This window comes from Polypterus senegalus, chromosome 8, assembly GCF_016835505.1.
Source record: "Polypterus senegalus isolate Bchr_013 chromosome 8, ASM1683550v1, whole genome shotgun sequence".
Taxonomy (NCBI): Eukaryota; Metazoa; Chordata; class Cladistia; order Polypteriformes; family Polypteridae; genus Polypterus; species Polypterus senegalus.
Window position 1 is genome coordinate 151,790,354 of NC_053161.1, and position 20,327 is coordinate 151,810,680.

General features: G+C 39.3%; 1 protein-coding gene across 1 annotated transcript; it reads right to left on the reverse strand.

The window, feature by feature from the left end:
• Nucleotides 1–265: 265 nt before the first annotated feature.
• LOC120534390 (gastrula zinc finger protein XlCGF26.1-like) lies at nucleotides 266–18,860 on the reverse strand. The gene is made up of 3 exons (XM_039761941.1): nucleotides 18,734–18,860; nucleotides 13,029–13,534; nucleotides 266–3,518 (listed from the first exon to the last, which is right to left on the reverse strand). Exons 2-3 carry the CDS (start codon nucleotides 13,486–13,488, stop codon nucleotides 2,260–2,262), a joined length of 1,719 nt encoding a protein of 572 aa, XP_039617875.1. The 5' UTR covers nucleotides 13,489–13,534; nucleotides 18,734–18,860; the 3' UTR covers nucleotides 266–2,259.
• Nucleotides 18,861–20,327: the final 1,467 nt, after the last annotated feature.

Consider the following 20,327-nt stretch of genomic DNA (forward strand, 5'->3'; position numbering starts at 1 on the left):
TGGAGGTGAAAACTTTTTTTCATTCACATGAATGCACTTTTTGAAAAAAAAAATGTAAAACAGGCACAGATTTTGCAGAACAGCAATCTGTCCATCTACAGCCTATTCAGCTGTCTGACCATTTATATCAAGGAGACAAAGAAAGGAGAGGTGCTATTTAGTAGAGATATCGATAGGCAAACATCAGAAACATGTGAAAACAGTTTCTTAAACATCTTTAATAAATAAAGGTTTTATTTTTTTCTAATATTTTGTTGAGAAAAGAAAAACTGTTTCCAAACTTAAAAATACAAAGCAGAGACAAAGCTATAAACACAAAAATAGTACAAACCTAAGTATCTCAAAACAAGGCAGTGAAAGCAGGAGTCACTTCAGCCAATGGGCTCAAACAAGAGACCATCGAACAGAAAGACATTAAAGTCCACAAGATCACACAAGATCAAGGATGCTGGAGTCTCCATCTAACACTTAAATGTAACTGTACAATTCAAGTACAATGAGAAAATATAAAATTGCAACATCATTGTCCATACCCTGAGACAACAAAATCAAATCACATTTCTTTACATTAAAAACTGGTTACATTTTAATTATATTTATATTAACTGCATTTTTATTATGCCTCTTGAAACTTTGACAACTGAAATTAAATAATACTTCATCCATGTTTTATTAAGTGCAGTATCCTGATGTACGTTGCTTGCAACTTTCCAGTTTTATCTTCAAATTAGATTTATCTTCTGTTAAGGCCACATTGGTATGTACATTTGTCAGTCAAGGCCCATGCAGCAGTTGCTTGTTCAGTGAGTTGTTTGTGTAAATCTTTTCTTTGACAAATAAATGGTTAACTGTAAAGCTGGTGGGGAAGTAGAGGATTACTACGGGTTGATAGGCTGAATTTAGTTCCGGAGCTCCTGAGGATTTACTTTATTACAGATATGCACTCACTGCTGATCCTATTTCTTTTGTAGTTTATACAACTTTAAGGATCAGTGCCAATGCAATCCAAAACATTTGCAATGGTTTATGGGTAGTCTGAACACACGCACAGTGACGCAACCTGCCATCAGTCTAGTTGAAGACAAAGTCAAATGAAAATGGACGTGCTGCTGCGGGATTGCTCATTCTTTTGCTTTAACGATTGCAAATTAAGATCTTAAACTCAAACCCCTTCAGTTATCTTAATTAGAGAATTACTATCAATAACAAAAGTAAAGTACATTTTTGCACAAACTCTTTTTGTACGAATCTTTGGTTAACCACTGGACTGTATCTTCTCCTCACTGAATGTTTAGATTGTTTCACTACTGTTTTACATTTGCAGTAGTGCCAGTAAGAATCTCAGCCAGGACTGATATCCACCAGGGATATTTTCTTTGGCTGAAATGTTGCATAGCTAATGCCATTTTAACCATTCCTGTTGCACTGGTGCTGGCACCGACAACCTTTTAATCCTGAAAGGCAGATGCCACTATACAAATCTTTTATACAGTTTAATTCAATTCAGTGTACATCACATGCCATCAAGGTGAAACTTTCAATAGGACAGGGTCCTCCATGTCATGGTATTCTACCAAAACTAGAAAGAGACTCATCTCTTCCTTGCAACTTCCTCTCACACAGCTTGGTCATGTAACATGAATTTGTACTTCTGAAGTGGACCCTTGCCAGGGCGTTTGTATCATCACAACAATTTGGCATCAATCATTTGTGGGTTTTTTGTAGCTCTCAATTTGGTTGTTGCTGGGGAATCATTTGCCACATATGGTATACGAAGGGCAGTCAAAAAGTTCCCGGCAATGTGATATAGCGGGAGAGTGAGTGATCAGATTACGCACACATCGTTGTGGAGGGGAGCGCAGCACATCTGTAGACCAGTTACAACAGGTCTGGATTGGTTTCTTCATGTAGTATTGTTTTAATTACCATTTGAGTCAGATGTGTGCATAGTCATTCAGCGCAATGTCGCAGTTCGAACAACGTGATAACGTCAAGTTCATGTGCAAATGGGGAAAATCAGCTTCAGATACGCTAGCGGCACTGCAGCTCTATATCACATTCCATGAATGTTTTGACTGCCCCTCGTAAGTCCAAAGGTGCATTTGAAGGCTGCTACTTTGGATAAATCGTTTGCCGTATGCAGAAGAGCAGTATGGCTTCTCTCGGGATTCATTTCTCCAAACTTTCTGGTTTTGCTTTATATTAAGATGGGAGTGAACCCCCTTCTTTAGTCATGACAGTTCAGTCAAGACACTAACACTATTTCTGTTGTTTTGTTCCACATATGGTATATCTTGGATTGCATCCAGCATGACTTCTGATGTGTGCCTGGATACAGCTACGATGAGAAAATTGTTTGCCACATCCTTGACAGGAAAATGGTTTCTCTCCAGTGTGAATTCTTGCATGGTTACGAAGACTGCTCCTGTCATAGAATCGTTTGTCACATCCAGGACAGGAAATTGGCTTATCCCCAGTGTGAATTCTTAAGTGTATCCGAAGGTTACTTTTGTCAGAAAATAGTTTGTTGCATTTAGGACAACAATATGGCTTCTCTCCAGTGTGCAATCTTTTGTGTTTTTGTAAAGCACTACTATGGGTAAATCGTTTGCCACATTCAGAACAGCAATAAGGTTTCTCCCCAGTGTGTCTTCTGATGTGGGCCTGGAGATTGCTACTAGAAGCGAATGAATGGCCACATTCAGGACAGCAAAATGGTTTCTCTCCAGTGTGAATTCTTGAATGGCTACGAAGACTGCTCCTATCAGAGAATTGTTTGTCACATTCAAGACAGCAAAATGGCTTGTCTCCAGCATGAATTCTTAAGTGGGTTCGAAAGCTACCACTCTCAGAAAATAGTTTGCTACATTCAGAACAGCAATATGGCTTTTCTCCAGTATGAATTCTCAAGTGGGTCCTAAGGCTACTGCTCTCAGAAAATATTTTGCTACATTCTGGACAACAATATGGTTTTTCTCCAGTGTGAAATCTTTTGTGTGATTGAAGAGTGCTGCTATGGGAAAACTGCTTGCCACATTCAGAACAGCTAAACGGCTTCTCACCCGTGTGAATTCTTGAGTGGCTAAGAAGCTGGCTTTTCCTGAGGAATCGTTTGCCACATTCTCGACAGCAATATGGCTTTTCTCCAGTGTGAATTCTCGTGTGCCTCTGAAGACTGTTGCTGTGAGTGAATTGTTTCCCACATTCCAAACAGCAATGTGGCTTCTGTTGGGCTTTTGTACGAGTTTTAATCTTAGGTTTGTTTTTAATACTTGTTCCATTCTCCTTCCAGAAACTGGACATTGTCAATTTTGTATTCTTCTCCTGCTGATGAGTGCTCAAGTCACCGATACTCACTAGTTTTTTAACTGTTGGGGAACTGCACTGCAAAGAGGCCAGTGAGGAACTCTCTGATCCAGATGTTGACATCTTCAGGTTTTCATTGTGTAGTGTGTGCTGTGGTCTATGCCGAAGATTGTGCTCAGGAGTTGTAGACGAGAAGACACTGTGCTGTAAATCTGTAGAAACACACATATAAGTTTATTTAGCATGATAGTAAGAGAAGCAGTCATCACTACATGGCTGATGCTGAGGTGTTTTATCTGATTCCAAAATGATTTACCAATTTTAACTCCTTATGCGCTAAGGGGGTTGTGGTATTATTTCACTTAAGTAACATACCCAAAAACAAACAGATATTACTTGTTTACTGCAATAAAGCAGCTGCAAATGGCTGAAGAGTAGCAAGTTCAACACTTCAACATCAAATTCTTAAAAGTATTTACACAATTACATACTTTGATTACACCAATATCAACTAAATAAAACACAAAGTAAAATTGGTGCTTTAGGGTTTCTTTCCAAAAAACTGTATTTTACAGTATATAACCATGACATTTTAGGATGCACAATCCTGATATAAAATTTAGTTTATGCCCCAGTCTGTCAGCTATCTGTGTGCCAAATTTAGATGTCATATCCTATAAGCATTGTAACATTACACTGTTGGGCAAAAGGTTTTGGGAAACATTTAGTCTCTAAATGTACCTAAACAATCTCTCAAAACAAGTATTGCAGCTGCAGTTTTATATATTTTTTATTTCTTAGAAAAAATATACATATACACAAACACTTTATATTAGTGCTGGGCGGTATACTGGTTCATACCGAAAACCATTTTTTATTTTTGTTATGATATGGATTTTTCTTATACCGCAACACCGCTTTAAATTGGCTAAACAACATTTGGAACGTAGCGCAGTTGGAAACTATTTAAGGGGGACCTTTTTCACTGCTACACCACTAAACACATACAATGGACTACATGCGTTAGTGGAGGTGTTGCGTGGTGAAAATGGACAGAGAACATTCCGAAAATGAAGCTGTAGCTGATGATAAAGTTGAACATGATGACACAGAACAACTTTCGCTGGAAAAAGGAGTCATGTCTGTTGTCTGGAGATACTTTGGATTTAAAAGGTCGGATGTGGACCATTATGTTCAAATGTGTGAATACTGTTTCAATAATACTGGATAATACTGCAAGCCAAGTTGTACTTGTTTTATTTTTTTCAATACTGTGTAATGTACCTGGGAACTGCGTAATAGTGTGACGACATGTTGACTTTATTCTTGGTATTTCCACTTTAATCTTGACACTTATGACGAGATTAAAGTAGACATGATGACTTTATTCTCCTAATTTGTCATTAAAGTAGAACATCGTAAACTAAACTTCATCTTAAAATGAATATTTAATTTACTAGATTTTCTCAAACACTGTCATAACTTATGTAGCACATTAAATGCTTTGTGTTAAGTGTTCCCCGTGCCAAGTTGATCACTACGTACTTCATAAACTGACTTCCTCTTGCACTAAGAGGCGGTGCAGGCAGCACACAGAATACATTAATTTCATGATATTCCTGCTCCCTGAACATTTAGAATGCTAAGATAAGTACTTGATATAATTTTCAAGATGAAATGCATTAAAGCATGTATTAATCATGTGAGGGCACAGCGGCATGGAGGTTGCAGTGCTGCCTCACAGCAAGGGGGTCTCGGGTGTTCCCTGCCTTGAATTTGCATGTTTTTCTGTTGGGTTTACTCGGCGTGCTTCAGTTTCCTTTCAAAGTCATGTAGGATGTGAGGTTTTGTTATGCTATATTGACCCTAGTGCATGTATTACTCGTATTCACACTGCGTTCAGGATTTGCTCCTGCCTCGCACACAATACTTGCTGGGATGGGTGCAACCCTGAATGAACCGCATAATTAAACATGTATAACGAAGATTTTTTTTTTTACAATTTCACAAAGACGTTTATCGTGTGGTGATTGGTTATGGAGAGAAAGAGAAAGGAAGGATAGGAGCTGAGGGTTTGGTACGTCAGACAGAACACATGCAATAAGAACATCCACTGAATTCTGTGTTTGTGACTCCGACCACCACATCACAAACCCAACATTTACACAATATTTACGCAAGTTAAACCTGTGTGATACCCATTCATACATCCAGTTTTTTGAAGCCTCATCACACCTGCCATAAAGTTTACACTGAACATACACCTGGGGACCCCTTACTGTGAGGCAGCAGCACTACCGCCTCACTATCATGAAAAATTATCTTAGCATTCTACATATTCAGAGAGCAGGAATATCATGAAGTGAATGTATTCTATGTGGGGATCGCTGCCTGCACCTCCTCTTGGTGCGGAGATAGTCAGTTTAAGAAGCGCGTAGCGATTGACAACTAGGTCGGGAAAAACACAAAGCATTTAATGTGCTACATTAACTTATTACGGGGTTTGAGAAAATCTAGTAAATTAAACATTGATTTTAGGATGAAGTTTAGTTTACGACATTCTACTTTAATCACAAAATAAACTATGAGAATAAAGTGGAAATGTCGACTTTAATCGCGACATAAGCGTCAAGATTAAAGTAAAAATGTCGAGAATAAAGTCAACATGTCGACTTTATTCTCGACATATAGTTTTTTTTTTCTTCACCGTAGCCCTAATACGCTTCCGTAGGGCTATACCACAAATAGCATTATAAATGCAAGTTGCAGTTTTATTATGTATGTATATCGCTTAGTTTGAAGCAACGTCCATATTAATGCAATTTGCCTTAATGATGGTTCAGTTGGTAAAGATGTCTCACCAAGTTGCACTTGTTTTATTTTATTTTTATTTGGTGAATACTGTATAATGCACCTGGGCTTGAAGTTTTGAAGTAATAGTATTATTACTGGAAGTTGCACTATTATTTATTAGTTTAAATATTATGCAGTTTAATGATGGTAAAGTTGTTTAAAAAGTCACTTTAACGTGTCAGTGGACGGAGATTGTTAACATTAACAGAAAGTGTAGTTTGTTTACAAAAAATATTTACTATTTATTCCTTTCTTAAGACATGTTCAGTGCAATACAACTTTTGACAAACACCTCTGGATATTTTACTAAGTCTAAATGCTTCTATGGATGGTTGAAAATATGTTGTCAAACTTTTTGCTTAAATTGTTTGCAAAATTTGTTCAATAAAAAGGTTCTATATTTTGACTGCAGCTGTCATGCAATGCGATTCCTTCTCTTCATTAGTGCCTCCCACTTGAAAACTATCACTTTATGGGGCCATGCAAACCTGTATTAATACTTGTGTGCACAATAAAAAAATTTTTGTACAATGTACAATTCTCATGACAGTGGAATAGGTTATTCTTAGCCAGTAATTGCAGTGGAAAATGTGGTTAACATCCACTCATGCATGGGGAAAAAAAATACTGTGAAACCGGTATAATTTTGAAAAATACTGTGATATAGAATTTTAGTCATACCGCCCAGCACTACTTTATATCACTCTGAAGCAACAAGCAAACAATTTGTAACTGTATACGTAGGGCCCTATGATTCTGAAAAACACAGACAGAATCACGGAATTAATGCACAAAAATGGATTTTAGATTTAAAAATGGAAATGCACTGAAGTTAGAGACTGCAAGGGTGACTTTTACAAAACCTCCCAATAATGAAACAATTGAATTATCTGTAGTTCTATCATTCAGATACTATTTTCTCGTTTGTTGTTTTTCAATTGAATGCAATTCTTCGTAGAAACCCAGTTGTGCCTCTGTTTGTGCACGTTTCCTGTATGTTTTCTCGTTAAAGGCATGCAAATTAGCTAACTGCACGAGACAGAAATGTCGAAGCGAGCAGTGATCAGATACCCTATCTACGTCAAAAAAACTAAGAAACACGAGCTTAACTGCAAAATTGAGGGCACAACAATTTCCCGGCGACTTTTATGAATCTGGACAACTTTTCTGTAAGTTTTGCCAGCATACCATTGACTGGACACGAAAAGATACTTGCAATGACCACGTCAAATTTAAAATCCATCTCAAGAACAGGGAGAAATTAAGATCCTCTACAAATATAAAAAGTTATTTCTGGGCAAGAACACACCAGCTCAGGCTGTATCAATTATCTTAGACCATAAAAGTGAAGTTAACCTTCGTCTCAGAAGGATGCATCAAACTAGTAACAGCTCTTACAATTCTGGAGGGCACTCACTGTCCTACTGCAGTCTCAGCATACAGCATCATGGAGAATCTGGGCTCCTACCTGATGAGTGGAACTGCAAAATAAGGTTCAGTTGTGCTAGTGTGCCATTTCATTAAAAAGGAATGTAAAGTGCCATTCCACTCCATTCCATTATGGTTTGTATTGTTGTAGCTGTCGCCAATTACAGTTAAAAAAAACAAAAAACCCAAAAATTCTGAATCAATGAAATATAAAATGGTGAAAACTAAAAATCAAAAAAAAAAAAAAAAATGGAATTTGTGAAAAAATAAAACGGATTCAATAGGGCTCTAAATACGCATAAGTATGTACTCATCCACACCTTTACTTTCACAATTATTTTTCACGTCAGTCTTTGGACCAATTCCCTTTACTTACCTTTGGACGCGGAGGAAGCTTACATTTTGTACTGTAGTTTGGGGTTTTTCTGCTGCAATTCACTCATCTTCTCCTGCTTTCTGTTGCAGTTGCCCCACAAAGCTTTAATTATTTAATTTATTTTTGTTCTTGTTGGTTTTTTTTTTCATACATTTGATGCCTGGAATAAACTAAGTACATGAATATGGTTTCATACCAGCTTCTTCCAGTACTACATTCATGTATGAAAATGTGTCTTATAAACAAATCATTTATTTAATAAAGGTTTCAGTAACACCATAATTTTGCATTTCCATATATAATTTTAGCAACTTCTTTTGCTTTTATTTTTACATTTTTAGAAACTGTTTTAGCTGATTATTAACAGTGTCTTTTTATTCTCCGCTAGCAAACACACACTGCTCTCTTTATTATTCAACCCTAAACCATTCCTTAAAATGGCTCAGGCCCAGAGAACAAGGGAGTTTTCAAAATGTGTAGCGCCTGTACAAAAACGTGACATTTGGAAAATGTTTTGCTTTTTGATAGAGCAGTGCCTTAGCTTTACACCTCTCAGCTGAAAAGATGACAGTTAAGTGGTTATATGGGTGGTAAGCACACTGCGGTAAAGGGAGAGTAAAATCCAGTCAATGGGGGGTTAAAACTAACTCAAAGGACGGGACAGTGTTGACAATGTGTAGCAAACGCAAAAAAAAAAAAAAAAAGAAAAAATCTTTTTTTTTTGCTTCTTGTGAAGTCAGAGACCTTTACTAAAAGCCTTTATATTTCTGAGCTGAAAAGAAGACATTTAGGATGTTTATAGGGGTTGTGAACAAACACTCTACCCTAAAGGCAGTGGGAAATCCATTAAAATCAATGGCGGGTGAAAAATTACCTCAAAGACATGGCAGGGTAAACATTTCTTTAGCTGTATAAATGACAGGATTTTAACTGTTTGTTATTTGGGGAAATGCAGGAAAATTCATAAAGTCCCATCCTGTACAGAATTAGGATGCTTTTACAGATTTCAAACAAAAAAAAAAAAAAATGTGATACAAGTTTATTCCCAAATTTCTAAACTGTTAATGAGGTCATTGATGGGAATGTTTCTATTCACGAGCACACATTTGGGATATGAGAAGTGTGGAAGAAAATTATAAATGCAGACACCCCCTCCCTACACTGGAATGCCCCGATTCAAGCAATAAAACACAGGCAGGAGAAAGCGTGAGGTGAGGGGACGCTGGCATACGCAAGTTGCTGCCGCTCCTCCCTGTTAACAACGCTTTTCGCAAAATTCGCCTTAATTCTACACTTTCTCACGCTTGTTTTATTTCTTTCATTGTACGTATACACACGTGGACAAAATTGTTGGTACCCTTCAGTCAATGAAAGAAAAACTCACAATGGTCACAGAAATAACTTTAATCTGACAAAAGTAATAATAAATAAAAATTCTATGAAATTTAACCAATGAAAGTCAGACATTGATTTTCAACCATGCTTAAACAGAATTATTTAAAAAAATAAACTCATGAAACAGGCCTGGACAAAAATGATGGTACCCCTAGAAAAGACTGAAAATAATGTGACCAAAGGGACATGTTAATCCAAGGTGTGTCCACTAATTAGCATCACAGGTGTCTACAATCTTGTAATCAGTCAGTGGACCTATATATAGGGCTCCAGGTAGTCACTGTGTTGTTTGGTGACATGGTGTGTACCACACTCAACATGGACCAGAGGAAGCGAAGGAAAGAGTTGTCTCAGGAGATTAGAAAGAAAATTATAGACAAGCATGTCAAAGGTAAAGGCTATAAGACCATCTCGAAGCAGCTTGATGTTCCTGTGACTACAGTTGCACATATTATTCAGAAATTTAAGATCCATGGGACTGTAGCCAACCTCCCTGGACGTGGCCGCAGGAGGAAAATTGATGACAAATCAAAGAGACAGATAATGCGAATGGTAACAAAAGAGCCCAGAAAAACTTCTAAAGAGATCCAAGGTGAACTTCAAGCTCAAGGAACATCAGTGTCAGATCGCACCATCCGTCGTTGTTTGAGCCAAAGTGGACTTCATGGGAGACAACCAAGGAGGACACCATTGTTGAAAACAAATCATAAAAAAGCCAGACTGGAATTTGCCAAACTACATGTGGACAAGCCACAAAGATTCTGGGAGAATGTCCTATGGACAGATGAGACAAAAATTGAACTTTTTGCCAAGGCACATCAGCTCTATGTTCACAGACGGAAAAATTAAGCATATCAAGAAAAGAACACTGTCCCTTCTGTGAAACATGGAGGAGGCTCTGTTATGTTCTGGGGCTGCTTTGCTGCATCTGGCACAGGGTGTCTTGAATCTGTGCAGGGTACAATGAAATCTCAAGACTATCCTGGGATTCTAGAGAGAAATGTGCTGGCCAGTGTCAGAAAGCTTGGTCTCAGTCGCAGGTCATGGGTCTTGCAACAGGACAATGACCCAAAACACACAGCTAAAAACACCCAAGAATGGCTAAGAGGAAAACATTGGACTATTCTAAAGTGGCCTTCTATGAGCCCTGACCTCAATCCTATTGAGCATCTTTGGAAAGAGCTGAAACATGCCGTCTGGAAAAGGCACCCTTCAAACCTGAGACAACTGGAGCAGTTTGCTCATGAGGAGTGGGCCAAAATACCTGCTGAGAAGTGCAGAAGTCTCACTGACAGTTACAGGAATCGTTTGATTGCAGTGATAGCCTCAAAAGGTTGTGCAACAAAATATTAAGTTAGGGGTACCATCATTTTTGTCCAGGCCTGTTCCATGAGTTTATTTTTTTAAATAATTCTGTTGAAGCATGGTTTAAAATCAATGTCTGAATTTCATTGGTTAAATTTTATAGAATTTTTATTTATTATTACTTTTGTCAGATTAAAGTTATTTCTGTGACCATTGTGAGTTTTTCTTTCATGGACTGAAGGGTACCAACAATTTTGTCCACGTGTGTAGTTCGTGGATACAGCCAACTTGAATTGCATGGATTTGGCTTAATATTTACAGATTTAATGGACTCTACTTTGACTGGGAACAGCTGAGTCTGTGGATCGCGGGATGAGACCTACGAACATTTCTTGTTATTCTTTATCTAAATCTCGCAAGAGGCAAAAACTTGTCATGCTAGTGTTTTTGCAAAGAGAAAAAAGCGTCCTCTGCACTATATTTATACGATTCATTGATTAGGTCACTGCTCAAAAAAAAAAACAAATTCAATACATAGAAAACTTTTTTAACATGATTGGTTACACCCAGCTGCAAACGGGACATGACAAATGTTGGATGTTAGAGAACCTCCAACCAGCAGGTGGCGGTAGAGTTATGGGAGTCGAGTCACCAGTCTGCCATTCAGTTGAACACCAAAGATGGGTTGCAGAAACGGAGGTTGAGGTGTGCGGAAGAAAAGAATTTGAATACAGACAGGAATGCCCAGATTTAAGTAATAAAACACATGCAGGAGAAAGTGCCAATTGTTATTCTTATCCAAGTCTCTGAAGAGGTAACAAGTACATTACATGTTAGCCACATGTGAGTCACATGCTACAAAGAAAAAAGTGTCCTCTGCACTAGATTTATACAATCCTTTGATTAGTCGCCATTCTTTAAAAGGAATTCATTACATAATAAAAAAAAAAAAACCTTTAAGATGATTGGTTACACCTAGTTGCTAACGGGACATGGCAGATGTTATACCTTAGTTGACCACAATTTGATTGATAGTCTTGTTAGCTTAGGATGTACGTGACTTTTTGAATATATTTTTAGTCATATTTTAGGAGACGTGCGAGATCCATCCAGGTTTATCCGGTTTTGAACAGTAAGACCTAATTCTTTATGATCCAGCGTGGTACAAAAACAGGAGGTTAGGAGCAGGTGCTGATACAGCGCATTGGTGCACCCACCACATGACAAACCACCTCAGGATCCCAGATTAGGACCCGAGTACAGCCATACAACAGGTGACACCTCAGCACCACGCAAGTACAGATGGAATGGGAATAGTGTGAGGTTTTTTTATGGTGGCCAGAGTGCCAATTCTGCCACCAACCCCCCGGAGTTCCCCTGCAAGATGGAGGGCCTACATGCAGATTAACGTCATACCCAGGATGGAGCAAATGCAGGTTAAGGGTCGTGCTCAAGGGCCCAACGGATTAGAGTCACTTCTGGCGTTTACAGGATTCGAACCGGCAACCTTCCAATTACCAGGGCAGACTCCTAGCCTCAGAGCCACCACTCCGCCCCAGGAAACTTAGTACTAGGGAAAATACAGAAAAATGATTATGCCTAAAATTGATAATTTTCTCTTAATGGGTTACATAAGTAAAAGGAAATGAATTTATCATTGTGAATAATAAAATAACAGCTTCAGCCTTTAGAAGCTCAGAAGGATATGAGACTCAAACACATGCTGGGTGCACACTGGACCAGGGTTCAAATTCAACTCTTACAGAAGGAAATCCAGTCTTCGATGCGCTCATGTCAAGTGAAGGCTCAGGCTTTGGTCGTAGTTTAGAAGTACATTATCTGCATATTCATTATTCTTACGGTACAAAACTCAATGCTTGAGTGCACTTTGTGTTAGTTTGGGGTAACAAATAAGTTTACACCTTTTTTATTTATTTATTTTTTTTAAACTCTGCTGCGTCGTTGTGTTTTACTTTCTTCATCAATTCTTTGACAAGTCCCTCGCGTATATATATATATTTTTTTTACCTTAATTCTCCATTTTTCTTTCTGGTGTCACCAAACACCCATCCCAACCCCATCAAATATTTCTGCTTGCAAGTGATCTCTTTTTTTCTTTTATTAGTCCAGAAGAAGCTACAAGGCATTTTTAAAATATCAGTGTTAGGACTCTCCTTCCTTTCTTACTTCATTTCCTGGCCCCAACTTTTAAACTTGAATTACCCAAGATAATATATTTTGTTGTCCAATTAGTACTTAAAACAACAATTAAAATTTAATCTCAAACAATCTACATTATTTCATGTTCAGATCAAAGCAAAATAAATGATGTTGACCCTCACATATATTTTGTTTTAACACCTACCTTCCTGAGGATTTTCAGAGCTTGATGCTCCCTCCATTTTCCTTCTATCAGACTCTAATGATTCTGACTTCACAAAGGTTGAATAATCTTGCAGGGAGAGGCTCGTCTTTGGAGTAGAGCCTAATCCAGTCACCTCTTCATTTGAAAAGATATACTGTGAGTCCTGCTCAGATTTAAGGTCTTCTTTCTTGACACGGCTCATAATTTTATTGTTTTGTGTGTCAGTCTCTTTCTTCATACCTATAATCTCCCATTCACAATCGTCCTCCTTAACATTGGGCCTCTGCTGCTGATGATAGGCAGTTTCCCATTCACAGTCCTCTTGCTTAATGTCCACAATTTTCTTCTCTATGGAATTGGTGAAAAAGTCACCTGCAGGTAGTATGGGAGTCTCTTCTTTCTTGTCCTTACTTCCCTCTTCAGAAATCCCCCTTCCACTTGTATGCACCTTCTCCTCCATTTCACGCCTCTTTGGGTTACTGGTACTGGCAGCTTGCTTTCTTGTGCTGTAGAGAGATCAGGGTAGAAGGAATTTAGAGGTGCACCATAAGAGGCTGCTAAACACATACAAGTTTCAGCTTTTCTTTCATTCACTTTAAACTAAATCGCGAACTATAAAGTTTACAGATGTTACACCACACCATGTGCACAAATAGGAGATCCTTAAAACTCTACTGCCAATTATAACCACAAGACAGGCATGGGCCTTGAACATGTATTAAGCTCCCAACATATTAAACATTTTATTGTAATGTGTTTCTTATCATTGTGTATTTAGCTGGTGCCTTTACAATGGTGACTGACAAAGACAGAATAAAGATTTATTTTAACAGTTGGAGCAAACACAGACAAGGTGAATTACGCACCTATCTTGAGTTTGTAGTACATTGAAGCAGCACTGTGCACCATGTCAAATTACATGGAAAATGCTGAAAACTTTTACCAAGTTACAGAAAAAAAAGTTCAGATTAAAGCATCCATCCTCTCTGCAAGTTAAAGACTTAATTTGGGTGGTCATAAAAGTAGGAGGGAGAACAGTGGTGCAGTGGTTAGGGCTGCTTGTGACGATGTGGGTTCTGGCTCCACGCTCCCATTGCTATACAGGAAGCCTTTGAACCCAACACCGTCGATAATGAAACCGAGTGAGCTAGTCAGTGAAGGCAAATAAACACTTGAGCAAGGGGTGGTGCAAAAAGTGCAATAGTGCTTTTATTTAAAATCCAACAAAACAGGTGTTCAAATAAATAGTGCAGTTCTCAAAGTTCTTTAAATAAATAATCCATTAAAAGAACATGGAGGTAAAACCAATAAATAGAAAAAAACAATCCTTAAAAACCAGAGGTTAAAATCTTCTCATGGAAGCAATTCTTAAAAACAACAAACAAGCTCGGTGCTTCTTTTCTGTTAGCGTCTCACCTGCTAATCCCGTTTGGGCTTAGTAGCAGGCAAGACGCTCTCTGCAGCTGCCCTCCTCTACATACTCGAGACTGGAGACCTCCCGATCCCAGTCCCCGAGACTTGATTACCCCAATGGCCAGGACACACACATTGGGGACTCCACCACCAAGCCTCCCGACTTCCGCTGCCGTTCCGCGGCCTTCTGCGGATCGTCGCTTTCACCTGGTCACTCCCACTACCTGGTCACTCAGCGGGAGCAACATCATCAACTCAAACACCTGGGTGTCGGCCTAACACCCAGCTTCCTCGCAGCTGCCCTCGATCGCAATCAAATCGCGCGCACACCACACGCACGCACCGCCTGCTTCCTCGCTCCCTGTAACCTCCGTCTTCTTTTCCTTCTCTCTCTTTTCTCCTCTTTCCATTTTTCCACCCTCACAACCGACTCGCGCTTCTTTTTAAATGACGAGGGCCACAGCAGCTGCAGCATTAGCCATGGGACAATCACGAATGTGGGCAGTTCCTCACCTGTGCACTCGGTGAGAGCGCCCACACCCTACGGATGCCCACGGCTCACTATGGCCCAACGTCCCCTCGCTAAGCCGCGATCATTTATTTAAAACGAATGGCTTTTGCACAATGAGCTGTGGACCCGCAACACCACACTGCTGCCCTACTGATTAAATGGCAACACAGTTTTCACTCACACAATTACACTGGCAAGTCCCATACAATCACCTGTTATACTTGTGACCGAGTCAGCGTTGCATGTAACTGCTAATACTAACAACCATTGTGCACTATGAATTTAATTGTAATGGCCATCTGTAACTTGGCGACCCTTAGTGTCCAGTTGTTGCTTGTTGTGTGTGAAGCTCAAGTCTTAAATCAATGCTGTTGTGGACAAGGAAGACAAAGTATGAGGGAAAGTTATTATCATAGCCCAGAAATGTGGAGACATATTGCATGTTAATAGCGCATGTAAGTAAAAATTTGACTGTACTGTGTACACATAACAGTAAGGACCCTATAAATATTGTGTTATAAGGATAAGAACTCACCTCACCTAGAATTAATTATCGTGGAGATTCCAGATTGTTTTCATGCCGCTTCTGTTACTAGAGACCTTAAAAATATTAACTTAATCACAAAATCCAAGGATTACCAGGGTACTTTTCAAGGGGAATGTGTCAGAAAGCTAAGCACGCAAGAAATGATCAGCAGACGGATGCAAGACATTTCTACTAGGGACAATTTAGGATCGCCAGTGCACCTAACCGGCATGTCTTTGGACTGTGGGAGGAAACCCACGCAGACAACATGCAAACTACGCAGGGAGGACCGGAAGGCGAACCCGGGTCTCCTAACTGCGAGGCAGCAGTGCTACCCACTGCGTCACCCCCCTCAATTACAGTACCATTGATTAATCAGATGTATCAGAAGCACTAAGTGCTTTTCTGTATACAATATTTGCATTTTAATTGAACTTTCTCTTTTCATTTTACGCCTCAATGTAAACAGCAAACATGACCAGGTTGCTGCCTCTTCTTCAGTCAGTCTGCTGCAGCCTTCCTCATATCAGCGCCACACAGAGCATGTAAGTTAACACAGTATTAAAAAATATCAACAAATAAACATTTTAGAAGGAGAAAAAAAAAAAAGTGGCAGCTGTTTTTTTTCTATAATGTCACCAAACTGCATCAAATCCGCCAAGGCAGTTTTGAGAACTTGGAGTCTTTCATCTTCCTATTAGATTAACGCTTATATACTGTATTGATATATCAAAGTGTTTAGCAAGCGCTAGAAAGTTAAAGTGTGGTCGTCAAGCACTGTGGCCGTGTGGGGAGAGGGAAGCAGAGGTTGGTTACACGTAGTACTCCCAGTTCTGTCTGCAACTTCTTACACCTCGTGATGTGGTGATCGACACACACAAATTCAAGTGGACATTGGGGTGGCTTTGTCCCCCTTGGATGGCCAAGCAGGCTTATATACAGTACATATACTTTGAAGAATGGGTTTGGGGAGGAAGCCCGTTCCCCTTGGTGGTCCAATTCATGCAATACTTCAGTGTCCACTTGGAGGTCAAACTGTGGTGTGCCGCTATACTCAATTCATAAAGTGGAAACCGAGATGTGCCAGTAAAGCATATGAGCCCACCTCAAGGGCCAAGTATAACACGAGCCAGGAGAGACAGCAAGCCGTGGGCAGTTTAAATGCTTGTGCAGCTCAGTAAAGGGGCCCTCATGAAGAGAACAGGTCACGTTGTACACGGTTCACCATGTTATTCTTTTCACACATATTTCGGCATGAGCAGCCTGTAAATGTAAATTCTGCATGCAATAAGTAAAAAATGATTCAGTGCATATTGCTTTTGATCTAAGCCAGTGGTCTCAAATTTCAGTTCTGGAGGGCCGCAGTGGCTGCAGGTTTTCATTCTAACCCTTTTCTTAAATGGTGACCAATTTGTGCGGCCGATTCATTCCTTTTCCTTTCATTTTAATTGACTTGTGTTTTTTTAGGATTTGTTCCTCTGAATTGCTTCATTTCTTTCCTTAACCGGCACCCAAAACAGGAATGAAATGTGAAGTGAGGGAGCCAACAGAAGACCAACTAAGTCAGGGCCTCAAACTCCAATGAGTTGCTTAATCGGGCGCCGAGTCTTCTTGTTAATTAAACCCGTTCTTTAATTCCATGGCTTGTTGCTGCTCTCATTGTGCAATAGCAGACATTTCTAAAATGGCTGATTTTCTCTTTACTAAGAGCTCTGTTAAAATGTTTAGGGGACCTGAGAAGATCAACATGCCTGAGAACTTCACCTTTCTTTATTTTCAGATACTGTATGATGGACACCGTTTGCTGGTCATGTTTTGGCTCATTTTGTATCTCCTTATTGTTTGGCTGCTAATTAAATAAAAAGAAACAATTAAGGGGTCTGAGTCTTCAAGAGCAAGTCAAATAAAATTAATTCAAAAGGAGTTAATTAGCAGCAAAAACAGGTCACTCATTAAGAAAAGGGTTAGAATGAAAACCTGCAGCCACTGTGGCCCTCCTGGACCGGAGTTTGAGACCACTGATCTAAACCCTCAAAAACTCTCCAACGGTACGAGATTACTGATCAAAGTGTTACATTCAGATTTGACTGAAGCCACCATTTGAAGGATGTTGAGCTACAGGATGAATTTATAGTCATATCCAAACATTCTGTTACTACTAATTAGCGGTTTGATTAAAGTTTCCTGTAAAACTGACTATCAACAAAAGCCATGGTCAGTCACTAGGAAAAGCATGAATTGATCCACAAGAGTAAGAAACGCCAGTACAACGGCAATAAAACCTGTAAGGTGTCCAGGAAAGGAACCAGAGGCTTCAGTATAAAGTTGGGGGTAACACACAGATCATCGAACCACTCGAATGTCAAAGTCCGCCGCCGTGTCACTGCAGTTCAGTATTGAGAAAGCTGCAAAACGCCTTGACCAGCAGTAAAATAAAAGGAGCAAATGTCTTCGCCTACAACTTCAACGCAATTGGATTACCATCCCCGCCCCCGCCCCGGTTAAATTCTAGCAGAGGGAACATGCTGTTTCCCCCTGAAGCCCAATTTGATTCAGTCGGGGAGCATTAAGCACACTTCTGAAAGCTGAGCGGGTTTCCAAGTGAACCTCAAATCGGTCATCAGCTGCTCCACACGTCTCACTCGCTATACTGGTCAGTTCGGATTGTGCTTTGCACACCTACCTGCTCCAGTTTGAGTGGATTTAAATACATAAACATTTTCATAATGTAGCGTTTTTTGTTCATGTTCAAAATCATAACGTGTTACTCGAGTTGTGAAGCACATTACAGGTAACTTATTATCACTTACTACTCGACGATGCGGATGAAAACATCCCACGAGTTTTCCATTGAGTCCCGATGCACACCCCTAAGGCACAGCTTCATTAGCTGGCAGCCTCACTTGCCGTATACTATATAAAGATAAGGGTGTGCGTCGTGGTTTCCAATGCCATAAAGTAATTAGTAAGCGATTAGAATAATATTAGTAGCTCCTATAAAAGATTAAGCCGGGTGCTTTTTTTAATCAATGACTCCACAACACTGATAGCGACATGTGCCGCTTTCCGTAAGCCTTCCGCCGAGTCTCAGTTTCATTAAGATTAAACAACGATGAGGAAATGATCAAGACGCTCTGTGCTCAGTGGCTACAGTCTGGTTATCGGAGGGCAATAAACTCAGCCGCAATTGCTGTTTTCACTTCAGTCCACCTTGTCTCACACTTACTCTCTCTTTTAACAAGAACAAGTACGTACCTTTTGTTTCCTTGACCTCTGCTTCTCTTGCCTGACCTTATCAGTTAAAAACACCGAAAACAAAAGTCCATCTCTGGACTTAAAAGTTTACCGACTCTTCCTCTAATTCTACTTCTTCTTTTTCTTCTTCTTCTTCCGGATACCGTCAGGCCTGGATAATAATAATTCATTGCTGCCATCTGTTGGACGGAGGCTCTAGCTTTCGCTATCTATTACAATTTTGAAATAAGAAGAAATTGTATTATATAGCGCCTTTCTCATGCTCAATTATTATAAACTATTAAAATTTATAATGTATTTGTTTCTTTTAATTATTTGGTAAGTGCCTTTCAAAAGATGCCTGTTCTCAATTATATCAGTATCTCTTTTTTTATATTACTAAAAAGATTAGTCTTTTTCTGCTTAAAAATTTCAGCTCGATTTTGTCTTATCCAATATTTCATATACCACACAGTGTAACGCTCTAATTTAGCACCTTGTTTTCTGCTTGCCATCATAAAAAAAGATTAAGATAAATTTGCATACAATGTGTATACTTATCTTCCCAATAATTACTTAATAACTGAGTCTGTCATGAAAATGGACTCACTTTGCTTATATCTTCTGTTATCTCTCTATTATAAAAAGAAATCCTGGAAAGCAAAAGCAAGGTGACGATACGTGATCTTCTCGGTAGACATTTAAAAGACCCGCGAGCCAAAAGAGACTTGCAACGGAGCGTCTCGCGAGGACCGTAAACATGACACTTGGTGCCAAGTGAGATTGTCTTAGGGTCGTCTCGCGGGGACGTGGAATATGAGATTCTTGCAAGACGCGCCCTACTTACAACAGATATCATATAAGAGTACATCCATCAAAAAACAGTCAGTCGTGTAAAAGCACGTAGTTCACACAGATCATGTGCTCTTAACACATATAAAGCGTATAAGGATCATATGGAGAATAGACACCCAAAGGCGTTGGAGACAAAAAAAGGCAGATAAGAGATTACAAAACCAGTAGAAATCTAAAGTATTGTAGCGTCCCAGCCAGTTTGCGGCCTTTCTGGTTTTAAGTGACTGTTCGGTCAGATTGAGGGAGGGCGGAGTACAGCATAGTAGATTGATGTGGTAAGGGGTTACGAGACCCAGGGGATGAGGGATTGAAGAGGGTGCTAGAAAGTTGTATTTGGGGTTACGAAGTCAGTGATTGTTCAAGTAAAACTTGTGTGACACTTTATCATGTTAGTCGCTACAGTATCAAAGAAAAGATAGAAAAGATCGCATTACCGCAAAACAAAAGGTGATTAATCATCAGAACCAGGTGTAACTGAAAAAAGAGCAGGACAAATCGAGGTCAGAAATAAAAGGCAAAGAGCAGACAACAAAGTCTTTTCGCATTCGCATCATTCTTAAGCACAAAACGTAGATTTACACAATAATGGACCATACGCTATGAGCATCTGTGGTCCCGCAACAGTTAAAGCAACGACAAGTTGAATTTCAAAGAATACACAATTCGGTCAGGTGTATATTGATGATCACGGAGAAGCGATGCAAATATTAACAGGCAAAACGAAAGGTAATGTGTATATTCCGTGAATAACATTACACAC